Genomic DNA, 27,029 nt, shown 5'->3' with positions numbered 1-27,029 from the left:
CTACTAGCCTGGCCACTGCTTCCCCCCTGGGCTACCCTAAGCTTGTCGCTTTGCGCGGTTACACACCCTGCTTTTGGGCCTCTCCTCAGCTAACTTGTCCAAGCCTTCCCATTTCTGTCTCTTTCCGCTACAGTCCAGAACATGGACTGCTTCGAAAGAGCGGGTGCAAAATCTGGGGTACCTTTAAAAAATCAGCCGGGCTTCAGATAATCTGGACCTGTGTCTTTCGCTAAACTACATATTCTGCCTGAAATTGCTCGAACTGCTTCACACCCCTATTACTAGCCCTTTTCAACCGTGATATTTCGGTGTGTCGTCTGAGATTCCAAGTATTGCGAAAGCACAGCTGCGGGGTCATCCAGGCTCTTCAAAGGGCAGGGTTTGACCGGTCGTGGACCCACAGGGACAGCTACAGCACTATTTAGGGTATCCTTTACCCGGCTGCCTTTCTAAGGTCCTTTGGAATAGCCACGGTTCAACGAAACGGGAGATTACCAACCATTTCGAATCCCACATATCTCCGCTAATGCAATCTGGGTTGTTCAAGAGCTGGTATGGGTGCCCTAGGCCACGCTTCAAGGTCACTCTAAACGATACTCTTAACTCGCCATCGAGGTAAGATGGAAATACTTGTCAGCAGCCCCTTTATTCATTGACTGGCCAAGGTTTTGACTCTGTCAATCACCACATCCTCATCGGCAGACTCGGACAGGCCTTGGTTTGCTCTGAATGATTGCCTTCGCCTGGTTCCCACCAACTAACTTCTCTGATCGAGTTTCAGCTGATTGTCGAATCGGAGGGTGCTGGTTGTCCGGGCCTTCCTGAGTCTGCATGAGGTGGTGGCATAGTGCATTTCTTTGGACCAGAACTCTCTTCGTTCTTGTGTTTACATTATGATGTTGCTTCTTGCTGCCTGGTTGAAGTTCTCTAGATCCATCCTCTTGCGCAGACCGACAACTATTCTGTAGTGATTTCTTCTGGCTCCCTTCTCTTTTTTGTAGACTGTGTGTTTAACATCACTCCTCAGGTCGAGCTGTCAATGCCATATCTATATTCCTCGTTCCGTGGCCTTCCATTCGCTTACATACCTCTGATGTGTAATAACTACGAAGTGCATGCTCTTCAAACCGATCCTGCCTGCACCTGCCCGCCTGTCCTACATCACTACTCTGGACGGCTCTGTTACTTAGAATATGTTGGACACTCCACAATACCTAGGTGTTCTGTAACTTGAGACTTCCATTCCAGACTCACATCAACATCCCAATCCAACCGGGTAATATCTAGAATGGTGGTCTTCCCTTATATTCCCGCTAACAAAGATCTGTCAGCTGCATTTGCATGCAATTCATGTACCCTTGGTTAATTACCTGCATGCCTACCAATTCCTCGACTTCGTGATTGTCATGTTATGCAAAATGACCTCCAAAAACCCTACTCGAATATTGGATGCAGTCTATCATAAACGATGACCAGTGCCAGTCGGCGTTTTGTCTTACGGGGCAAATGGGGTTGTGGATGTGGTTTTGGTTTTTTTTGGTTTCTCCCGGTTGGTCATCCCTCCAATGTTTGAGCTGGTACGCTATCAGAACTGCGTATCTGTACACTCGTCTGGTTGGCTGGCCCCTTCGCCCTGGTCATACTCTTCGTATCTTCTCCGGCAACCCACTGGTCTTGCCGCAGGTATGCGCTGCCAAAGCACTCTGGGGTCTAGGGTTATAGGTGGCCCCTTGGCGCATGTCAGATCGTCTGGCATCCTCATAGCTATAGGCACTACCTGTAGCGCGCTCCAGCAGGTTATTACATATTCTCTGAGTTCACCCCAAAACCAATTCTTCCTTTGGCGTTCCTCTCCTTCCGTTCTCTGTACCAAATAGAGACTGGTACGAACGTACTATTCAAATCCTCCACTCGATCAGCTTTATCTCCGTCACTAGCTTTAACGACGAGCTCGCAGAGCGTCTCAATAGATTAGTTGTGCCCTGTACATTGATGCTCCAGATTATAACTTATCTAGCCGCAAACAATTACCTCTTCTACCCTGTTGTTATTGTATTTCATTGCCTATTCCTTCTGATCCCTCTTGCACACATCTATCTTATTCTCTATTCTGAACTTACCCTCTCTTATCTCTACCCTGCATGTATTGTTCTTCTTTTCTTTGAACTTTGCTTAAAATAAATGGATGTTTTATAGTAAATAATTCGTAATACCGAACCACAATCCAAAGGGGGGTGCTATTTTTTTTACTATGTATTAAGATTTTAGTTTACAATATTTGTTTGGTTTTAATATATGTACAAAATTTGGATAAAAACTATTTCAATCTTTGTATCTTGTTTGCCTCTCGGGGGTTCAACTTGGTCGGCTGACCTACTGCCTTAAAAAAACTAATTTTTATTATCTTTCATTTTTATACACATTCTAGGACTGCAGTGAAAGCCTCACACAAACTATCAATTACTGCTCAACGAAGGATTGGAGATGCACTTATCTGTCTGGTTCATCTGGGTATTATTGATGTATGTTTTGTTTTACTCCACATGTGTACTATGTGTGTTGTATGTGTCGACTGCTTGCTTTTAGCTTGGCCAGGGGTCGGGCAATTGCGTAATATGAGACAACGGTGTTTCAATTGCCTACCTGGCTCATATAAAGTTGAAACGGTTAAATAAATAAATAAAAGCCGGCATAATTTGACTAAACCAGGGTTTCAGACCACGTGTGTTAGGGTGGACCTAGGTGCCCACAGCGGTTTATGATATATGAGGCCATGCTGTTAGTCATCATGAGTTTAATTTTAAGTTGTGAGTTGTTAATTACCAGTTCAGTCTAAAAGCAAGGCATCACGTATGCAAAAGGTAGAAACCTTTAATTTATTCTGTGACGGAATAATTTTGGGGAATTATTGAATTCACTCTGGTTATTGGGAAGACATGCAATGCCATTTTGGACATGCGGACAAAATCAAATAAACAACTACAATCCACCTGTTAAACAAAGACTTGCCATCATTTACCTCTCTGATTAAATCCTCATCGATGCTGGCGCAGCAACATAATCCTGATGCAAAAGAGTCCAACTTTCTAAATTCAAGGCATAATCAACCTCACTAATCAATGTCAAATACTTTCTACCTATTTTTCTTTTACATCTAGAAACTATATGTCAAATTTCGTAACCATTACTTGAGTCTTGTCTCTGATCACAATACCTTCGACCATAACTGCCTATGACCATTTCAGAATCTCTAATTGTAACTAGGCCTCCAAAGAAAGGCATAAGGCCTGATGATACCTATATATAGTGATTTAAAGGGAGAAGAGTACAATCATCAAATTGTAAGCAAATTGTGTAGATCGTGATGAAATTAACGCAGTAACCATCTAGGCCTATCTACAGACTGTACACTGTGTACGATGCAGAGGATGGCAGAGGGTTGTATAATCTATGAGGCAGCCTATGACCACATCTCGTCAGTTCACACAGTAAACTTTCTGGTAAGGCGGGGGGCCTTCTTGGCGTCCAAATGCGATCTTGGTCATACAGAGTCTGCGGCTACATGTGACAGAAGTCAAGAAGAAATTGTTTCAGCATCGAGAAAGGTTATAGACTATTGCTCAAAGTAGACAGCATGTCTTCCATATCAACCCAGACTTCTTAACACCATTATGACCATTTTAATCTTACTTGTTCCAATCTTGGATAACCAGATCATGACATTTCATAGATGGATTTTGGGGGTTTACACTAGACTGTTTGATCTTGGTCTGGAATCAAATAACAGCCCAATTACATACAGTACATACAGCTTCACACATCACTCAGATACATAATATACGCATGCATACTTACATCTCTATCTTTTGTGTTGGTCATAACATCAGCATATATTGTGTTGTCAAGTTAGATCTGTCTGTGGTTTTATAAGAACAAAATATCAACCAATCAGATACTTTCATACCAGGAATTACAACAAACATATTGCCCAAGGATACATATAGGGGTCTACCCTTTTTCTAATTTCTAGGCCAATCCCCATAAATCATACAGCTGAAGAATATGTTCTTAGTAAACAGACAATGTCAATTTAATATAGTGGAGGCCCCTAAGCTGTACACATACCCGTGATACCTTTGGGCCCCTGCGAGTAGCGACAACTGCCACAGCTCAATAGAGATCAGCACCACAGCGCTCCACTGATACTCCGATGTAGATGGTATAGGGTCTAACTAGCCCCCGGGCACACCAGACGCTACCCTGTCAATATTCTACAACAACCACCATACTTCACGACTCTATATCAAGTTTAATTGTTTTTATAAGCGGAGTTAATGGTATTGGCTTCTTATTATGGTTACATCCCTGGTAATACCATCCAAATTTAAGCTCACATGGCATTCAGAACACTCCTAATGTTATCTCGTTGATAGACACCTAGATCTCATTTCGTACGTAAGGCTTGAGTTATCACTGGAAAGTGTTCACTGGCAAGTGGAGTTGATTTGGTTTGTCGAGTAGATTGGTCTTAGTGTAACTCGCTGTGTTGGGTGTGTGGTGTGTTTTGTTCGTGTCTACTAACTTTACACTTCTCACTGTTGCAGAGGGGGCAGTTTCTCCTCAAATCCGTGTACAGGTTTGGATGTTGTGCGGGGTTGACACTCTGTGTTGTCCTTGGGTGATTGTCGACCTTTTCTATTGGTGCGTCGCCAGTAGAGATATTTGTTGAGGCTCTGGGAATGCCTGGGTTGTTGGGTCCGGGCCGCTAGAAATCATCATTGTAATCTCTTGCATTCTCAGAGCTGTAGGATCCCATATTCTGCGCACGGTTGTCTTGCCTGAGCGTGTACCGTATCTGCACCACACCAGCCGCTAACGCTACAGGAGTTGCCGTTAATGGAAACCAGACACTCATGCTGTAGAATACATTATTCAATGTTTGAGAATAGTGCAAAGCAGGGTTGTGGAGTATAATCATGGTTTTGGACACAGGTAGATGTCCTTCTTCTAAAATTGAATCTCATACGGGTAATTAGGCCATACCTAAAACCTGAGAACGCACACAGACGAACTAGAGGATATTAAACTAATGAAAATGTGATTGAAATGTACAACATGCTGGGGTGAACTAGCGTCGGTGTGTAAAACTCGCTGTTGGAAAAACTCATTGCTTTATTACTCATTGTAAACGACGCATCAGCTGCAATACGAGTTGGACGAGATGGAAAGGATAAGGGAAGGGATACTGCAAGATAGGATCATGCAAAACACATGCGATAGATAAGGCTAGCCTACGCTAGGGACGCATTATTGTGGGGTTAGAGATTTCAGGATATTACTTGAAGTGCCTTTCAAAAGGTATTCAGCACGCTGACTGTCGTCTTTTCGGGACGTTCTCAATCCACTAGATCTTGTGTCTCGTCAGAGTCTTTACTCGGAGAATGCCTGGTGGTATAGGGAGTATCGAAGAGGCATATAGAGGCTAGGCAGTGAGGGTTGTGCAGGTAATGTTCAGATTTGCATCTGTATTGATTCTTAACACGGGAAACGTGTTTCGACGCGGCTAGTTTACATGGGTCATTAAGATATCACAGCCCATAGCACAAACACTCGAGGACCTACACGGTGCTGAAGATAGAATAAAACTTAAACTACTCGAATAGAGTATCAGATTCCTCTAAACTGAACGAAAGTATACATATTTCTCCGCCAATCAAATCTACATGGTCGGACACATAACAGACTTAGGAATAAGATCTCGTAAATAAATGTCCATTCGGCAGAAACAGGACATAGACAGAGGGAGCTATACAAAAACGAAGAGTCCAGCGCTAGCTCATCTCATAGTTGATTCAGACTATAAAGAAGGGCAAAATAAAAACAGGGGATTCGGATGGGAGGCATAAGTCGAAAATCAGGACGGACCGGACTGGATCAGGTGACTCGACGCACTCGCCAAATCAATGGTAGTGTCAGCGCACTGGGGACTGCTTCACTTACATGTATCTTATTTGCGTAGTGGTAGGGATTTAGTATTGTCTGAGAACTGGTACATGATATGTCAGAATCGCGGGGTATTAACATTTATGTTAATTTACTTCATTTTTTAGCAGGTGGGTACTTAACATCAACTCAGATGTTACCAGTGCTGACATACTCATAGAATGTCTAAAGATTGTATCTCATAGCTATATTTATCAATAATTTTAGGCATGACATGCATATTCCCTAACACACATATGTAATAATACGCATGAAATTAATTAGTGACTTGAGATGTTCGATAAGGCGTTAGTCTTCACCTTCTTTCTTGTAGTTCTTTTATATCTTCTAAGTTACATTTGATATTACATATTACATAATATACTCTTTTTAATTTCCTCAGCACAAAGTGTAGGTTCTAATGCTAGATCTACAGTTATTCTGTAGTAGGGGTTGTTGAGTCTCTATGTGCGTGTAAGCTCTTGTGTTAGATGACAAGGTCACATACGTACCCGACGCACAGCAGTTGAGATTACAGGATGGAAAAGTGGTATAGATAGATGACAGTGATTAATTGAGTATCAGCTTCCGGGGCGCGCTCGGTGTAGCTCCTGATAAATCACCACGGTCGAATGACATCAACTGGGCACAGACACACCCAATACCGGATCAAGTCGCGGTCAGAAGAATGATTTAAATTATCTGACCACACAATCCAACATCAGACACAGGATGTATGCAAATTCATATCCGCACGTCAGATCTATGCGGGCCTGAGACAAGGCATTTTTATAGATAGACAAATCAGAACACAAAAATGGAAACAGGTGAAATCTAGATTAGGACTATAACTCGAATGAGAATAGAATGTAAGGGATCGGGAGATCGTCGTAGCCTAACGTGAAACAGCCTCGGGTCGCGTACGAAATTGAGACAAAAAGCAGAAGAGCCGCTTAAAACATGCAGGAGTGGGAACGTGTGGAGCCTATTTCGGGTGCTAGATGAGTAGGTATGCAATTCTATCGATTCTCTAGCACAATGCGTGAACATCTTATTGCACTAGATAAATGAAATTAAAACAGGACTCATGGCAGTGGCATGATACACCAGCTACCACAATCAATAACACCCGGGAGATTTTGAAACTGCACATAGGAAATAGCCAATACTAAGACACGCGGTACAACTCAGTGTCTGTTACATGAGGTCTGTATGAGCGTGTCTTAAGATAGAAATCAGTGTGTATGGCAAATGTGTATTTGTGACACTAGATAAGTGAAAGGCATGTTATACATCAATTAAAATTCTACTAAGGGAGGGCTCATAGCTCGACAGCGCTGTAGTGCAAGACACACAGTACCATGGTATGCCACACCATTCTATAGCTTCAAAAAGGGTTATGAATAATGAATACAGTCTGCACTAGAGATCATTAAATATCTTCTTGCATGTCCTAACGTGAAAGAACTTTGGGATCATAATGGGGGTTGAATTATCCTTATCTATTAATCAATAGAATAATATTCATGGTCTTTAATCTCCTCTTTCTCATCCATGATTACATATCAGATAGCTTAATAGAGGTCAACAATGATTCGGATAACGCAGGCGTATCAATAGTAATGGTTTTTTTTTATTCTCTAAGATAACTTTGTTTATCTCCTTGTAAGTATGGATCTGACCTGAGATATCCTGGTGGACTAGACTCCCTCCGATCATTAGGACTGGTGCTAGAAGATACATTCAGAAGTCATGTAGTGCCTCATCTGCTTCCCCATAACATCTTGTGAACCTCCATCCAAGTTCGGTTCCACACAAATTTAACCATAGCTACTTGATGCATGATTTCTCTGTATATTCTACATGCAAGAGTCTAGCCACAATTCCTTTGCTGATCGATGATACAACGCTAGTGTCTCATAAATTTAATTCGCGCATTTATCATCTCACTATCATAGGTGTTCATTTGAATAGTATGTCTAATGCCGGTCAATGCAAATGTTTCAATCTCCACGATATCTCTGATCATGATGTGTCAAGACTCGCTCTCTAGTATCCTAGTAGAGACATATCTCTTCGCATTCTCGAGCTTAACTGGCGCTCTGTTACAGGCATGACGGCACGAATGTGTCCACTGGTGTTGAGTATATGGATAAATGTTCCGTAAGAAATATTAGAGCTTTTGGTAACGACCCAGTCATTTTATATTGATAAGATAAGCTGCAAGATTAAGTGTACATAAGAGACAAACACAAGTCCATATTTAATGTACAGAAACTGAAAGGTTCAGTTCAAATACTCGCAGAAAAATTGCTACCATAGGATACGCTAGTGATATATTCGTTATATCAGTTCCATAGTGCAACGATCCAGATAATGGCATAAGAGACGCAGCAAGTGGAAAATGTAAAGACGAGGAGCTCTAGTATGCGAGTGGATCTGCTAACTAAACTTGTGATATAAGTTCAGAAGAAATAATGGATTACATTCTGATAATTTTTCTGCTAGGACTAAATCATTACACGCGCACACACGATTAGGTATTAGAGGTTGGACAATAGGTTGGTGAGGATAGAGGATTTAGGCAGGCCGCTAGTTAATAAATTTGCCTCTGTTTAGAGAAACAGCGAGAGAGTGTTAAGTAGGAGCACCAGACCCAGTACCATAATAACTTCCATAGGTAATGGAGTTCATGAGGAAGGCATCGTTATGGTGATTCTCGGGCGTTGTAGTTGATCTTGGATTACGGTAATACTGTTATCCTGGCGAAGATAGCAGATTCTGAACTATCAGATACAGCACAGAGAGAGCAATTATAGTATGAGTAGAGAAAGAGCAGACTCATATGTGGTTAGTTGTGAGACGTGGTGTCGTGTATGACACTACGTAAGCAATGGGCAAATAGATCGGCTGGTGAATTGCATATGCTGCATTTGAGAGGTGTAAGGAGATTCTCAGATATTCCTACCATTGTTGTTGCGATACTTCTCTGATGGGGTATACAGATCACCCCCTTCAGCTGTTCTCTCAGGTGGTGAGAGACGTGTGAGTAAGTGAAACTGGGCAGGAGCGTTGCGGTGTCAGTTGGTGGGTTGGTTCACTGTGCTTGTAGAGTTAGATTGGCGGAGGTACGTAGTGTAGGTGAGAGTGGGTGTGGGTGGGGCCCATGTTGGTCCTGGTAGTTTCATGCACTGTGTTGGTTTGTGATGGTTAATTGTGGTAAATTTCTAGGTGGCGCATCTACTTACACACTAGATACATTCTTATTGTTACTATACTCAGATGTATTGTTGCAGCAGGCATTCTGGAAGTTTGAAGCAGACAAAGTACGCAATGTGGAGGTTATATAGACGGTCTCTCGATGGGGACTGTAACTGTTATGTTGTAGAGATGCGCAGGAACGACAAGAGCACCAGAGACAACGTGCAGAGTGAAGATGGTAAAGGAAGCTGTTATGAATCAGAGAGGCAGGAAGTAGATTGTGAAGGTACTGGAAGTAGACCGAAGGGACGTTAGGAGATGGGCATCCAAATGTACCAGACATGAAGCATCGGTATGAGTTTTGAAGGAGTGACAGGTTAGGTGAGTAAGGGAGTGCACGAAGGAAAACGGAACAAGGTGTCTCAGACCAGTATGTAGGAAGAGTGAAGTGAGGAGAGAAAAATACTTATCCGAAAGACATGGTTGGTTGCGCGATTGCGCACAGTATTATGCATGGTTGAGAGGTTACGGAAAATGTCAGATGGTGCGGCTTGCCAGAAAGTGTTTGTTCGATACGATTAGCGATAGGTTGCGTGTGGTGAGTATGGTGTGTTGGGCTTATTTAATTAGTGGCAGCTGATCCTAACAGAAGGTCATGACTAGTTTTAATGTGTATATTATGATTTGTTTCGATCTTGATCTCTCTGTTGAGTGATAGTGTGATCTAATGGCATCACATGATGTTTATTAGTCATGTGGGTGCATGTCCATTAAGGTTCTCTAGATAGGACTCTACCTTATCGATCTATCTCTAGACATGGATGAAGAGATATTCAGTGATAGCCTAAAAGAAAAGAAAAAACCTCAGTTGGATAGCGATAGACGATGAGTCATACCCTGCGAATCGGGTTCCTAGAAAAGCCACATATTATAAAAACTTTAGCAATCACATGTATGTATTCTATCAATTTATTTTGACAACTATAAGAGGTGAAATGCTGTTTGGTTCTTACCCACTCAGTAGATACCGGAAGTTCTAGCTGTGGTCGAGATCTGTATAATACAACATTCAATTATAAACAATTAAGATACACTCTTTGACATAGACTTACTCACTCTTTTTATGTGTTATATCAATCCCATGATCTAAACATCTGTGCGAACATCGCTCAACGTGTGAGCTATCTGGGGACTATTTTGGTCCTTGTGTGCAACTTGGTGCATAATCTAGGGGAACAACATCACACTGTTACATGTGCATGACTTCTTCTGCATGCTCATAGGTCAGTGTGACTGAGGGACATGAAACACCTGCCAACTTTTTCAGAAGGTAGTYGGTCCCAGGTTACTGACAAAGGCCCCCCTTCTATGTTTCAGGCAACATCTTGTGGTGATGTCACTTTCTGTGACGTGTGGTCTACGTGGCAACCTGCTTTATTTTATCAGAGCCAGTGACAATGACCTGGCTGCCGGCTGTCTGTCTGACCACATAGACATTAACACATAGACACAGAAACCCCCTAACTGGAACAGTGACCTTCCGGACCATGCAGGGACACTGAAAATATCAGTCAGAGTAATACACCACTAATGTCATTAATCGTTATGACCTGTCTGTAGGATGAACAGGTAATATGGGAGAACAGGTACTCATTCATACGTAGGTTACTCGCTCCTCAGAACTCCTGTATATGACATCATACAACTGAGAAGATTTGTTCTCTTCAGGGACAATCTTCCCCAAAAAGTCATTCTGAACATCTCAACGGGTCTTCAGCTGATGGGGTACGGCTTTTGAACTTTGCTCATGGGGCATTTATGTTATATTCTTCAAGATTCAATGGGTAGATATAATTAAGTCCATAAATTGATGTAGAAATAGCTGATTGTCCCTTTAACTCACACATTGTGGAGCATAAGATCTATACTAGACTTAAAGGAGTTTTGACCAAATGAGGTTTTATGGAAAAGTTGATGATGATGACAATATCTATTTACTGTAAGAATGCACTGGATAAAAAATTGCTTATTAAAAAAGCAAAATGCAAAGATATTGTAAAAGTACAGGCCATTAGATGAAAACGTGAAAAATTCTTCGAATATTTAGGAAATTCATATACAAATATGTTATTCTATCATCTGAATTACAGATATAATAAATCAAAGATAATACGTTTTANACATACAACACGTTTGATCAGACTGATTGAGGTAGATGTACATGTATATGGTTAAAGTGACTATGCATATATGATAAACAGAGAGTAGCAGCAGCGTAAAGGAGGGTTAGGGGGACAATGCATATAGTCTCGTAGCCATTTGATTACCTGTTAAGGAGTCTTTGGCTTGGAGGTAAAAACTGTTGAGAAGCCTTTTTGTCCTAGACTTGGCACTCCGGTCCACTTGCCATGCGGTAGTAGAAGAACAGTCTATGACTGGGATGGCTGGGGTCTTTGACAATTTTTTGGGCCTTCCTCTGACACCGCCTGGTGTAGAGGTTTGGATGGCAGGCAGCTTAGCCCAAGTGATGTACTGGGCCGTACGCACTACCCTCTGTAGTGCCTTGCGGTCAGAGGCCGAGCAGTTGCGTAACAGTCAGTGATGCAACAGTCAGTGATGCAACCAGTCAGGAAGCTCTCGATGTTGCAGCTGTAGAACCGTTTGAGATGTCAGGACCTATGCCAAATCTTTTTAGTTTCCTGAGGGGGAATAGGCTTTGTCATGCCCTCTTCACGACTGTCTTGGTGTGTTTGGACCATTCTAGTTTGTTGTGATGTGGTCACCAGGAACTTGAAGCTCTCAACCTGCTCCAATACAGCCCCGTCGATGAGAATGGGGCGTGCTCGGTCCTCCTTTTCCTGTAGTCCACAATAATCTCCTTAGTCTTGGTTATGTTGAGGGATAGGTTGTTATTCTGGCCACCACCCGGCTAGGTCTCTGACTTCCTCCCTATAGGCTGTCTTGTCGTTGTCGGTGATCAGGCCTACCACTGTTGTGTCATCTGCAAACCTAATGATGGTGTTGGAGTCAAGCCTGGTCATGCAGTCGTGGATGAACAGGGAGTACAGGAGGGGACTGAGCACGCACCCCTGGGGAGCTCCAGTGTTGAGGATCAGCGTGGCAGATGTGTTGCTGCCTACCCTCACAACCGTGCGGGGCGGCCCGTCAGGAAGTCCAGGACCCAGTTGCAGAGGGAGTGTTTAGTCCCAGGATCCTTAGCTTAGTGATGAGCTTTGAGGGTACTATGGTGTAGAACGCTGAGCTGTAGTCAATGAATAGCATTCTCACGTAAGTGTTCGTTTTGTCCAGGTGGGAAAGGGCAGTGTGGATTGCAATAGAGATTGCATCACCTGTGGATCTGTTTGGGCGGTATGCAAATTGGAGTGGGTCTAGGTTTTCTGGGATAATGGTGTTGATGTGAGCCATTTCCAACCTTTCAAAGCACTTCATGGCTACAGACGTGAGTGCTACGGGTCTGTAGTCATTTAGGCAGGTTGCCTTTGCGTTCTTGGGCACAGGACAGTTTTGGTCTGCTTGAAACATGTCTGTATACAGACTTAATCAGGGAGAGGTTGAAAATGTCAGTGAAGACACCTGCCAGTTGGTCAGCACATGCGGAGCACACATCCTGGTAATCCGTCTGGCCCGCAGCCTTGTGTATGTTGACCTGTTTAAAGGTCTTACTCACGTCGGCTACGGAGAGCGTGATCACACAGTTGCCTGGAACAGCTGATGCTCTCATTGCATGCCTCAGTGTTGCTTGCCTCGAAGCGAGCATAGAAGTGATTTAGCTCGTCTGGTAGGCTCGTGTCACTGGGCAGCTCGCGGCTGTGCTTCCTTTGTAGTCTGTAATAGTTTGCAAGCCCTGCCACATAAGACTAGCATCGGAGCCGATGTAGTATGATTCAATCTTAGCCCTGTATTGATGCTCTGCCTGTTTGATGGTTTGTCGCAGGGCATAGCAGGATTTCTTGTAAGCTTCCGGGTTAGAGTCCAGCACTTTGAAAGCGGCAGCTCTACCTTTAGCTCAGTGCGAATGTTGCCTGTAATCCATGGCTTTCTGGTGGGGTATGTACATACAATTGCTGTGGGGACGATGTCCTCGATGCACTTATTGATAAAGCCAGTGACTGATGTGATGTATTCCTCAATGCCATCGGAAGAATCCCGGAACATGTCCAGTCTGTGATAGCAAAACAGTCCTGTAGTTTAGCATCGGCTTCATCTGACACACTTTTTTATAGACCGAGTCACTGGTGCTTCCTCGCTATAATTTTTGCTTGTAAGCAGGAATCAGGAGGATTGAGTTGTGGTCGGATTTACCAAATGGAGGGCGAGGGAGAGCTTTGTATGCGTCTCTGTGTGTAGAGTACAGGTGATCTAGAATTTATTTTCCCTCCACGAAAAGTATAGCTGAAAACTCTCTAGGCAAGTAGTGTGGCCTGCAATTTATCACAATATACTCTACTTCAGGTGAGCAAAATTCTAGAGACTTCCTTAGATTTCATGCACCAGCTGTTGTTTACAAATATGCACAGACCACCCTCCCTCGTCTTACCGGAGTGTGCTGTTCTATCTTGCCGGTGCAGCGTGTATCCCGCTAGCTGAATATCCATGTCGTCATTCAGCCACGATTCCGTGAAACATAGGATATTACAGTTTTTGATGTCCCTTTGGTAGGATATTAGTGATCGCACCTTGTCTAGTTTATTGTCCAATGATGCACGTTGGCGAGCAGTATTGACGGTAATGGCAGCTTTCCCACTCGCCTTCTCCGGGTCCTCACGAGGCATCCGCTCTTTGTCCTCTGTACCTGCATCGCGTCCTCTTGCAAATAACGTGGATGTCGGCCCTGCCGGGTGTTTGGAGAATGTCTTGTGCGTCTTGTTTGTTGAAGAAAAAATCTTGTCTAATCTGAGTGATCGCTGTCTGATATCCAGAAGCTCTTTTTTTGCCGTAAGATACGGTTGCAGAAACATTATGTACAAAATAAGTTACAAATAACGCGAAAAAGAACAAATAATAGCACAATTGGTTGGGCCCCGTAAAACTGCTGCCATTTCTTTCCGGCGCCATTGTCATTTTAACAAGCGCCACCGGTTTCGTGGACATTTTAACTAATCGCCACCATATGCCTGGTCTGCTGCTGTTTCGGTTAGTTCTTATTTTTTATTTCACTGTAGAGCCCACAGTCCAGTTCAACATGCCTTAGATAGCTATGTTGCCCACACCCCACGCATGCTGAGACCTCACCTGGTGCCTCCAAAGATGCAACCTCTCTCATAGTCACTCAATGCCAAGGTTTACCTCCACTGTACTCACATCCTACCATACCCTTGTCTGTACATTAAGCCCTGAATCTATTCTACAACGCCAGATATCTGCTCCTTTTACTCTCTGTTCCAACGCACTAGACAACCAATTCTTATAGCCTTAGCTGTACCCTTATCCTACTCCTCCTCTGTTCCTCTAGTGATGTAGAGGTTAACGCAGGCCCTGTAGCCCCCAGTGCTACACCTATTCCCCAGGTGTTCTCATTTGTTGACTTCTGTAACCGTAAACCTTGCTTTCATGCACGTTAACATCAGAAGCCTTTTCCCTAAGTTTGTTTTATTCACTGCTTTAGCACACTCCGCCAACCCCGATGTTCAGCCTTGTCTGAATCCTGGCTTAGGAAGGCCACCAAAAATTCTGAAATAAAACTAAATACATGCTCTTCAACCGATCACTGCCCGTACCCACCGCCCGTCCAGCATCACTACTCCGGACGGTTCTGACTTAGAATGTGGACAGCTACAAATACCTAGGTGTCTGGCTAGACTGTAAACTCTCTTCCAGCATACCATTAAGCATCTTCAATCCAAAATTAAATCTAGAATCGGCCTCCGATTTCGCAACAAAGCCTCCTTTACTCATTCTGCCAACAACCCCTTGTAAACGAACTATCCTGCTGATCCTTGACTTTGGCAATGTCATTTACAAAATAGCCTCCAACACTCTACTCAGCAAATTGGATGTAGTCTATCACAGTGCCATCCGTTTTGTCACTAAGCCCATATACTACCCCCCACTGCGACCTGTATGCTCTTGTTGGCTGGCACGCGATACATATCAAATCAAATCATCAAATTGATTGATATAGCCCTTCGTACATCAGCTGATATCTCAAAGTGCTGTACAGAAACCCAGCTAAAACCCCATACAGCAAGCAATGCAGATGTAGAAGCACGGGTGGCTAGGAAAAACTCCCTCGAAAGGCCAAAACCTAGGAAGAAACCTAGAGAGGAACCAGGCATGAGGGGTGCCAGTCCTCTTCTGGCTGTGCCGGGTGGAGATTATAACAAAACATGGCCAAGTTGTTCAAATGTTCATAAATGACCAGCAGGTCAAATAATAATAATCACAGTAGTTGTCGAGGGTGCAGCAAGTCAGCACCTCAGGAGTAATTGTCAGTTGGCTTTTCATAGCCGATCATTAAGAGTATCTCTACCGCTCCTGTGGTCTCTAGAGAGTTGAAAACAGCAGGTCTGGGACAGGTAGCACATCCGGTGAACAGGTCAGGGTTCCATAGCGCAGGCAGAACAGTTGAAACTGGAGCAGCAGCACGGCCAGTGGACTGGGGACAGCAAGGAGTCATCATGCCAGGTAGTCCTGAGGCATGGTCCTAGGGCTCAGGTCCTCTGAGAGAGAGAAAGAAAGAGAGAAAAGAGAATTAGAGAGAGCATACTTAAATTCACACAGGACACCGGATAAGACAGGAGAAGTACTCCAGATATAACAAACTGACCTAGCCCCCCGACACATAACTACTGCAGAATAAATACTGGAGGCTGAGACAGGAGGGGTCAGGAGACACTGTGGCCCCATCCGATGATACCCCGGACAGGGCCAAAGAGGAAGGATATAACCCCACCCACTTTGCCAAAGCACAGCCCCCACACCACTAGAGGAATACTTCAACCACCAACTTACCATCCTGAGACAAGGCCGAGTATAGCCCACAAAGATCTCCGCCACGGCACAACCCAGGGGTGGGGGGGGCCAACCCAGACAGGAAGATCACGTCAGTAACTCAACCAACTCAAGTGACGCACCCCTCCTAGGGACAGCATGAAAGAGCACCAGTAAGCCAGTGACTCAGCCCCTGTAATAGGGTTAGAGGCAGAGAATCCCAGTGGAGAGAGGGGGACCGGCCAGGCAGAGACAGCAAGGGCGGTTCGTTGCTCCAGAGCATTTCCGTCACCTTCACACTAGCATCCCACAGTGTCCAAAAAAGGGCCAGGTCTATACAGAATGGTGTTGTCTGCGTAGAGGTGGATCAGGGAATCATACGCAGCAAGAGCGACATCGTTGATATATACAGAGAAAAGAGTCGGCCCGAGAATTGAACCCTGTGGTACCCCATAGAGACTGCCAGAAGTCCGGACAACAGGCCCTCCGATTTCACACACTGAACTCTGTCTGCGAAGTAGTTGGTGAACCAGGCGAGGCAGTCATTTGAGAAAACAAGGCTATTGAGTCTGCCGATAAGAATACGGTGATTGACAGAGACGAAAGCCTTGGCCAGGTCGATGAAGACGGCTGCAGAGTACTGTCTCTTATCGATGGTGGTTATGATATCGTTTATTACCTTGAGCGTGGCTGAGGTGCACCCGTGACCAGCTCGGAAACCGGATTGCACAGCGGAGAATGTACGGTGGGATTCGAAATGGTCAGTGATCTGTTTATTAACTTCACTAGGGTAGGGGGCAGCATTCGGAATTTTGGATGAAAAGCGTCCCCATATTAAACTGCCTGCTACTCAGCCATAAAAGCTAGAATATACATATAATTAGTAGATTTGGATAGAACACACTCTGAAGTTTCTWAAACTGTTTTAATGATGTCTGTGAGTATAACATAACTCATATGGCAGGCAAAAWCCTGGCAAAAAATCCAACCAGGAAGTGGGAAATCTGAGGTTTGTAGTTTTTCAAGTCATTGCCTATCGAATWWACAGTGTCTATGGGGTCATATTGCACTTCCTAAGGCTTCCACTAGATGTCAGCAGGCTTTAAAACCTCGTTTGATGCTTCTACTGTGAAGGAGGGGGGAATGAGAGCTGAATGWGTCAGAGGTCTGGCAGAGTGGCATGAGCTGATCACGCGCTATCACGTGAGAGTTAGCTTGCGTTCCATTGCAGTTCTACAGACAAAGGAATTCTCCGGTTGGAACATTATTGAAGATTTATGTTAAAACATCCTAAATATTGATTCTATACTTCATTTGACATGTTTCTAAGAACTGTAATTTGACTTTTCGTCTGGACTTGCCCGCGCCTCGTGAGTTTTGGAATTGTGGTAACAAAAGGAGGTATTTGGACATAAATGATGGACTTTACGAACAAATCAAACATTTATTGTGGAACTGGGATTCCTGGAGTGCATTCTGATGAAGATCATCAAAGGTAAGTGAATATTTATAATGCTATTTCTGACTTCTGTTGACTCCACAACATGACGGATATCTTTATGGCTTGTTTGGGCTCTGAGCGCTTTACTTAGATTTAGCATGATGTGCTTTTTCCGTAAAGTTTTTTTTAAATCTGACACAGCGGTTGCATTAAGGAGAAGTTTTACTAAAGTTCCATGTATAACACTTGTATCTTTTATCAATGTTTATTATGAGTATTTCTGTAAATTGATGAGGCTCTCTGCAAAATCACCGGATGTTTAGGAGATAAAACATTTCTGAACATAACGCGTCAATGTAACTAAGATTTTTGATATAAATATGAACTTTATCGAACAAAACATACATGTTATGTGTAACATGAAGTCTTATGAGTGTCATCTGATGAAGATCATCAAAGGTTAGTGATTCATTTTATCTCTATTTCTGCTTTTTGTGACTCCTCTTCTTGGCTGGAAAAATGGCTGTTTTTTTCTGTGACTAGGTACTGACAACATAATGTTTGGTGTGCTTTCGTCGTATAGCCGTTTTGAAATTGGACACTGTGCGGTGGGATTAACAACAAGTTTCTCTTTAAAATTGTGTAAAAATACTTGTATGTTTGAGGAATTTTAATTATGTTGTTTGATTTTCACTGGCTGTTGTCATATCGATCCCAGCCATAAGATGTCTTATCTGCATAATATGCTTATGTGATATAGTTGTTATTAGAATGTATCCCTTCGGACTCTGGTGTTGGCAGTTGCACTTCTTCCCTCAGCTGGGGATCAGCCACCTGGGTTCCAGAGAGGGGAGGGTCAGGCTTGTCTTTCTTATATCCCTGGTGCTATGCAGAATATCAGAAAGGGAAGAAGACAGGAGGGAATAGTGTCTTCATATGTGAATGTGTCTTTACCTATTCTTAAACATGTGAAGGAATGGCGTGATTAATGGGAACCAATTACTTGTCTCCACAATGTTTGTGCGCCAGTCACTCCCTCCTTTGGCATTGGGGATGTGTGTGGTATTGTCTGGAACCATTTTATGTCATCTCTGATGTTGCATTTATCCTGGGATAGTGTATGACCTAGAGGCTCACTCCCCTCAGTGAGCTTGTCCAGAAGTGTGGTCAAGAAGTGGTTTTACTTTAGATGGAGTATCTGGAGTACCAGGAACGAGATCGGAACGAGATCGGAACCTCGTCTTAGGGGCCAAACTGAACGATAATTTATAGCGAATGCTATCTGGCTACGGGATACTCCTTTCTCATTTAAAAAGTCTCACCTTGTGACCCGTTCCAAACATCTGTGGTTGTTTTAAGTTCAATAGTTACCAGACTCAGAAATTGCAGCCCAAATTATTGCTTCACAGAGTTCAAGTGACTTACACATCTCAACATCAGGCCTTCATGGTCAAATTGCTGCAAAGAAACCACTACTAAAGGACACTAATGAGAAGAAGAGACTTTGCTTGGACCAAGAAACACAAACCATGGACATTAGACCATTGGAAATCTGTCCTTTGGTCTGATGAGTCCAAACTTGAGATTTTTGGGTTCCAACCGCCGTGTCCTTTGTGAGACGCAGAGTAGGTGAACGGATGATCTCCGCATGTGTGGTTCCCACCGTGAAGCATGGAGGAGGAGGTGTGATTGTGTGGGCGTGCTTTGCTGGTGACGCTGTCAGTGATTTATTTAGAATCAAGGCACACTTAACAGCATGGCTACCACAGCGATACGTCATCCCATCTATGTTGCTCTTAGCGGCACAATGACCCAAAACACACCTCCAGGCTGGGTAAGGGCTATTTGACCAAGAAGGCCTCTCTTCCTGAATACAATAGTGACCATATCCCCCGCCATCCCGTAAAGGCGGAGGTGTTGCTAACATTTGCGACAGCAAATTTCAATAAATAATAATAACTGCATTCTCGTCTTTTGAGCTTCTAGTAATGAAAATCTAGGGAACATTCTCAATCACTTTTACAGGCTACTGTTTACAGGCCTCCTGGGCCATATACATCGTTCCTCACTGAGTTCCCTGAATTCCTGTCGGACCTTGTAGTCATGTCAGATAATATTCACATTTTTGGTGACAGTAATATTCACATGGAAAAGTCCACAGACCCACTCCAAAAGGCTTTCGGAGCCATCATCGACACAGTGGGTTTTGTCCAACATGTCTCCTGAATCATTGCGCAGTCATATCCTGGATCTAGTTTTATCTGTGGAATAAATACTGTGGGTCTAAACAATCCTTGACTATTGGACCACCACATTATTGCATTTGCAATCACAACAAATAATATGCTCAGACCCCAACCAAGGATCATCAAAAGTTTGCTATAAATTATCTGACAACCGCAGGATTCCTAGATGCCCTTCCAGACTCCCTCCACCTACCCAAGGACGTCGGAATACAAAAATCAGTTAACCACCTAACTGAGGATAAAAATGTAACCTTGCGTAATACCCTAGATGTAGTCGCACCCCAAAAAATAATAAACATTTGTCAAAATAAATTGGCTCCCTGGTATACAGAACATACCCGAGCCCTGAAGCAGGCTTCCAGAAAATTGGAATGGAAATGGCGCTCCCACAAAACGTCTTCCGACTAGCTTGGAAAGACAGTACCGTGCATATCGAAGAGCCCTCACTGCTGCTCGATCATCCTATTTTTCCACCTAATTGAGGAGAATAAGAACAATCCAGAATGTATTTTCAGTACTGTCGCAAAGCTAAAAAAGCAGCATTCAACAAGAGAGGATGGTTTCACTTCAGCAGTGATGAATTCATGAACTTCTTCGATGAAAAGATGATCATCATCAGAAAGCAAATTACGGACTCCTCTTTGAATCTGCGTATTCTCCAAAGCTCAGTTGTCCTGAGTCTGCACAGAACTGCCAGGACCTAGGAACAATAGAGACAATCTAGTTTTTTAATCCTATCGCTTGACACATGTATAAAAATACTCACGGCCTCTAAGCCCTCAAGCTGCATACTGGACCCTATCCGACCAAACCACTGAAATAACTACTTCTTTTGCTTGGCCCTCCTATGTTGAACTTAATAAATGGCGCCCTATCCATCGGATGTGTACCAAACTCACTAAAAGTGGCAGTGATAAAGCCTCTCTTGAAAAGCCAAACCTTGACCCGGAAAATGTAAAAAACTATCAGCCTATATCGAGACTCCCATTCCACTCAAATGTTTTAGAAAAAGTTGTTGCACAGCAACTCACTGCCTTCTTGAAGAAATATAATGGATAGAAATGCTTCAGTCTGGTTTTAGACCCATCATAGCACTGAGACTGCACTCGTGAAGATGGTAAATTACATTTTAATGGTGTCAGACCAAGGCTCTGCATCTGTCCTCGTGCTCCTAGACCTTAGTGCTGCTTTAGACATCATCGATCACCACATTATTTGGAGAGATTGGAAACCCTAATTGGTCTACACAGTGGTCCCAAACCTTTTATAGTCGCGTACCCCTCCAGCACCAGGTTCAGCGCACTCTCAAATGTTGTTTTTTGCCATCATTGAAAGCCTGCCACACACACACTATACGATACATTTATTAACCTGTTATGGCTGCAGCCCGACGTCAGCCCGACGCCGGTACACCTATGACAACATCCAGCTCAAGTGCAGGGCGCGAAATTCAAAATCTTTTTTTTTAAAATATTTTAACTTTCACACATTAACAAGTCCAATACAGCATTTGAAAGATAAAACATCTTGTCATCCAGCCAACATGTCCGATTTTTAAAATGTTTTACAGAGAACACCACATATATTATGTTTAGCTCACCACCAAATACAAAAGAGGACAGACATTTTTCACAGCACAAGTAGGATGCAAGTAGCATGCACCAAGCCAACCTAACTAACCTAGAACCAACCTAAATAACCTAGAAAAAACTACCTCAGATGACAGTCCTATAACATGTTACACAATAAATCTATGTTTTGTTCAAAAAATGTGCATATTTTAGCTATAAATCAGTTTTACATACTGCTACCATCATAGCTACAGTCAGAAATGCAACGGGAGTAGCCAGAGAAAATACAGACACCAACGTCAACTACTAATTACACATCATAAAACATTTCAGAACAATATATGGTGGATAGCTAATGAAAGAGAAAGATCTTGTGAATAGAGCCAATATTTCCGATTTTTCAAGTGTTTTACAGCGAAACACCACATATATTTATGTTAGTTCACCACCAAATACAAAAGAACAGAATTTTCACAAGCAACGGTAGCATGCAAGTAGCATGCACAAAGCTAACCTAACTAACCTAGAACCAAACCTAGAACCAACCTAAATAACCTAGAAAAAACTCCCTCAGATGACAGTCCTATAACATGTTACACAATAAATCTATGTTTTGTTCGAAAAATGTGCATATTTTAGCTATAAATCAGTTTACATTACTGCTACCATATAAGCCACCATCACAGCTACAGTCAGAAATCGCACGGGAGTAGCCAGAGAAAATACAGACACCAACGTCAACTACTAATTACACATCATAAAACATTTCAGAGAAATATATGGTGGATAGCTAATGAAAGAGAAAGATCTTGTGAATAGAGCCAATATTTTCCGATTTTTTAAGTGTTTTACAGCGAAAAACACAATATATCGTCAATATTAAGCTTACTACAATAGCTAACATCACAACAGCATTGACTCAAGGCAAACGGTAGCATAGCACAGTTCGACAGATATATGAAAAAGCATCCCAAATTGGGTCCTTATCTTTGTTGATCTTCCATCAGAATGTTCTCCAAGGGGTCCTTTGTTCAGAAATGTCTTTATTTCGATCCAACGAACATTCCCTCTTGAAATTGTGTTAAAAATGTACCACTAGCCACTTTAAGCAAATGCCACTTAATACAATGTTTACATACCCTAACATTAACCCATCTCATATGTATATACTGTACTCTTATATCATCTACTGCATCTTGCCATCTTTATGCAATACATGTACACTACCACTTTAAACTATGCCACTTATGTTTACATACCCTACAGTACTCATCTCATATGTATATACCGTACTCTATACCATCTAACTGCATCTGCCATGCCGTTCTGTACCACCACTCATCCATATAATCTTTATGTACATATTTCTTTATCCCTTCACACTTGTGTGTGTGTGTGTAAGGTAGTAGCGTGGAATTTTTAGGTTAGATTACTGTTGGTTATTACTGCATTGTCGGAAAACTAGAAGCACAAGCATTTCGGCTACACTCGCATTAACATGCTGCTAACCATGTGTATGTGACTATAATAAATTTGATTTGATTTGATTTGATTTGAATTAGCAAGCACACTGGCAGTGCGACGCTAACCTCTCCATCTTGAAAAAATTATTGCGTCGCATCACGTCTAAAGTCCAGAATACATTTCATAATATAATTAAACTATAATTGAAATAACAATACTTTAGGATGATATTGTGACATGTATCAAATAAAATCGAAGCCAGAGATCATATTCACCTTTACAGAGTGTTTTCCAGGAGCCGAGTCCAGGTCCTACTTCGCGCCCAGAAAGAAAAATAAAACGGCGCAACACTCACTCCAAGAGGTTTGTGTTCAAACCCAGGACGAGATAATCAAGTGATTTCTTCTCTCACTTCCGCATGACACCCAGAGGAAGGCGTATGGACGTGTTTTTACAGTCCTAAGTGACATGCCCTTTTATAGACAAGGGCTTTGAAGAGCGACATCGATTTTGGAAATCTCACTTCCGGATAGGAAATGGGCTGTAAAAATAGTTCTGTTCCACTTAGAGAAATAATTAAAACGGTTTTAGAAACTAAGAGACTGTTTTCTATCAAATAGTATAATAATATGCATATTGTAAGAGCAAAAATTGATTAAGAGGCCGTTTGAAAATTTGCACATATTTTCCAGTTTTTCAATACGCCCCCTGCAGCCATAACAAGTTTTAAACATAATAATGACTGTGAGTTTTTGTCACAACCCGTCTCATGGGAAGTGACAAAGAGCTCTTATAGGACCAGGCACAAATAATACTATAATAATAATCAATAATTTTGCTCTTTATTCAACCATCGTACATATAAAACCTTATTTGTTGATCGAAAATTGTGATTAACTCACCACAGGTTAATGAAAAGGATATGCTTGAAAGGATGCACCTAACTCTGCAATGTTGTGTTGTATTAGGTCATTCTCCACACGGTCTGTGCCTATATTTATTTTTCTAGTGAGGTCTGAGAATCCACTCTTACATAGGTACGTGGTTGCAAAGGGCATCAGTGTCTTAAGAGCGCGATTTGCCAAGGCAGGATACTTTGAGAGCAGCCCATTCCAGAAATCTGGCACTGCCTTCTGATTTTCACAGAACCGCCGCTTGTTGCAATTTGGATGATTCTCTCTTGTTCAGATATCGGTAAGTGGACTGGAGGCAGGGCATGAAAGGGATAACGAATCCAGTTGTTTGTGTAATTGCGCACCCAACTCACTCTTGTGCTTCACTATATCACATTTGACATTGTCCGTAAGCTTGAGTTTATTTGCACAAGACCTGTGTGTTGTCCTTGTTAATGCAGACAGAGAAGAGCTCCACCTTCTTAATCATAGCCTCAACTTTGTCCCGCACATTGAATATAGTTGCGGAGAGTCCCTGTAACCTAGATTCAGATCATTCAGGCGAGAAAAAACATCACCCAGATAGGCCAGTCGTTTGAGAAACTCTTCATCATGCAAGCGGTCAGATAAGTGAAAATTATGGTCAGTAAAGAAAACTTTAAGTTCGTCTCTCAATTCAAGAAAACGTGTCAATACTTTGCCCCTTGATAACCAGCGCACGTTCGTATGTTGCAAAAGCATTACATGGTCGCTGCCCATATCGTTGCATTGTGCAGAAAAATACACGAGAGTTCAGGGGCCTTGCTTTAACAAAGTTAACAATTTTCACTGTAGTATCCAAAACGCCTTTCAAGCTGTCAGGCATTCCTTGAGCATGTGAAGCAGTAATTGTTTCAAACATCTCCTGCCATGTCATTGATGCGTCGTTAAACAGTGTTGTTTGATGAAGAACATTGTCTGTATAGTTTTTTTGCCTTCCCCCCAGCATTGTCACCATATCCGCGGCAGCAGGAAGAATTAAGTCCTCACATTAGTATGGTGCTTGCTTTCCTAGCCATTCGGCAGCTCAACATATAAGACACTTCTAGCCCCTTCTTGTCAGGATTTGGCCAGGATTGTTCCGGTTTTGCCCACTAATGCCCACATTGTGTTTTTTTGACCCTTTTGTTTTCCCTTGTTCCAGTTATTATTTGCACCTGTGCCTCGTTTCCCTTGAATGTATTTAAACCCGTTAGTGTTTTCCTCAGTTCTTTGCTCTGTGTTTGAATGTTAGCACCCAGCCCCAGCGATGCTGTGAACATTTGTTGCTCCAGTTGGACTCTCTTGTGGTACTCTCTTGTGGTACTCTGTTTTTGTTCTCGTTTATTTATTTTTGAGTGTTCTTTTGAGGCTTTTTCCTGCTGTACCTACCACCTTGTGGATTTACCTTTTGACTTGGAGGATTACCTTTTTCTCTTGGAATTACTTTTGACGTTGTGYATTTATATTTTTGCCTGAAGATCTTTCCTTTTTACTTTATTAAAACACCGTCTCAAATACTGCTGTGTCTGCCTCATCTTCTGGGTTCTGCCGACTATTAGTGTCTCAGTTTGCTAAGTGACTGTTTCTCACACCGGAGACCCGAGTTCGTACCGGGTCCTGACACTTATTAATGGTATCTGTTGCTTTTATACATGTCTTACTACTCAAAAGTAATCTTCATTTTCGCTCAAAAAACTCCTGTGGCTTATTTTTCAAATTGGCATGTTTAGTTTCTAAATGGCTGCGCAAAAGTGAAGGTTTCATCAAGTTGTGAGGTAATACATTTGCACATATAACACACTGTGGCTGAGGAAAGGCACTGCTCCCAATATAAGTGAACCCCATATCAATGTAATTCTCATCATAGTTGCGCCTCTTAGATGGTCCAACGTCCCTGTCTGTTGTTCGGTGCTTTCCCGGTTAAAACTTCTTACGGCTGAGATCGGCTGAGATCCCGTTAACGGGATCGACTTGACAACAGCCAGTGAAAGTGCAGGGCGCCAAATTCAAACAGAAATGTCATAATTTAAAAAATTAAAAAATCATTTTAAAGATAAAATTGTTGTTAATCCCACCACAGTGTCCGATTACAAAAACGAAAGCACACCATCTGATTATGTTAGGTCAGTACCTAGTCACAGAAAAACACACCCATTTTTCCAGCCAAAGAGATGTCACAAAAAGCAGAAATAGAGATAAAATGAATCACTAACCTTTGATGATCTTCATCAGATTACACTCATAGGACTTCATGTTACACAATACATGTATGTTTTGTTCGATAAAGTTCATATTTATATCCAAAAATCTTAGTTTACATTGGCGCGTTCAGTAATGTTTTGCCTCCAAAACATCTGGTGATTTTGCAGAGAGCCACATCAATTTACAGAAATACTCATAATAAACATTGATAAAAGATCCTGTGTTTATACATGGAACTTTAGATAATCTTCTCCTTAATGCAACCGCTATGTCAGATTTAAAAAAAGTTTATGGAAAAAGCACACCATGCAATAATCTGAATACGGCGCTCAGACACAAAAACAAGCCATGTAGGTACCCGCCATGTTGTGGAGTCAACAGATGTCAGAAATAGCATTATAAATATTCACCTACCTTTGATGATCTTCATCAGAATGCCACTCTCAGGAATTCCAGTTCCACAATAAATGTTTGTTTTGTTCGATAAAGTCCATAATTTATGTCCAAATACCTCCTTTTTGTTCGCGCATTTAGTTCAAAAATCCAAATTCATGACGCGCAGGCAAGACGAAAAGTCTAACAATTCCATTACAGTTTGTAGAAACAAGGCAAACGGTGTATAGTATCAATCTTTAGGATGTTTTTGACATACATCTTTATTAATGTTTCAACCGGAGAATTCCTTTGTCTATAGAAACGAAAAGGAACGTAGCTACCTCTCACGGGGCACGCCTGAGTGAGTTCATGGCACTCTGCCAGACACCTGGTTGAAACAGCTCTCATTCCCTCATCCTTCACAGTAGAAGCCTGAAACAAGGTTCTAAAGACTGTTGACATCTAGTGGAAGCCTTGGGAAGTGCAATATGACCCCATAGACACTGAATATTGGATAAGCAAACCTAAAAACCTCAGATTTCCTACTTCCTGGTTGGATTTTTTCTCAGATTTTTGCCTGCCATATGAGTTCTGATATACTCACAGACATTTCAAACAGTTTTAGAAACTTCAGAATGTTTTCTATACAAATCTACTAATAATATTTATATCTTAGCTTCCC

General features: G+C 42.3%; 2 protein-coding genes across 2 annotated transcripts in view; both read right to left on the bottom strand.

Annotated features, from left to right (window-relative positions):
- LOC139023363 (SLAM family member 8-like) overlaps nucleotides 1-853 on the bottom strand; it is a 10,200-nt gene extending 9,347 nt beyond the window's left edge. Inside the window, exon 1 of the mRNA XM_070436360.1 lies at nucleotides 763-853. Within this exon, the coding sequence (XP_070292461.1) occupies nucleotides 763-853 (91 nt within the window). The remainder of the gene's footprint in view (nucleotides 1-762) is intronic.
- Nucleotides 1-27,029, bottom strand: part of LOC111956357 (SLAM family member 8-like) — an 83,088-nt gene that overhangs the window by 40,060 nt on the left and 15,999 nt on the right. The window lies entirely within an intron of this gene.

The sequence above is a fragment of the Salvelinus sp. IW2-2015 genome, linkage group LG3 (assembly GCF_002910315.2).
Source record: "Salvelinus sp. IW2-2015 linkage group LG3, ASM291031v2, whole genome shotgun sequence".
Taxonomy (NCBI): Eukaryota; Metazoa; Chordata; class Actinopteri; order Salmoniformes; family Salmonidae; genus Salvelinus; species Salvelinus sp. IW2-2015.
The sequence above is the reverse complement of the archived record's forward strand: the minus strand, read 5'-3'. Positions and strand labels throughout refer to the sequence as shown.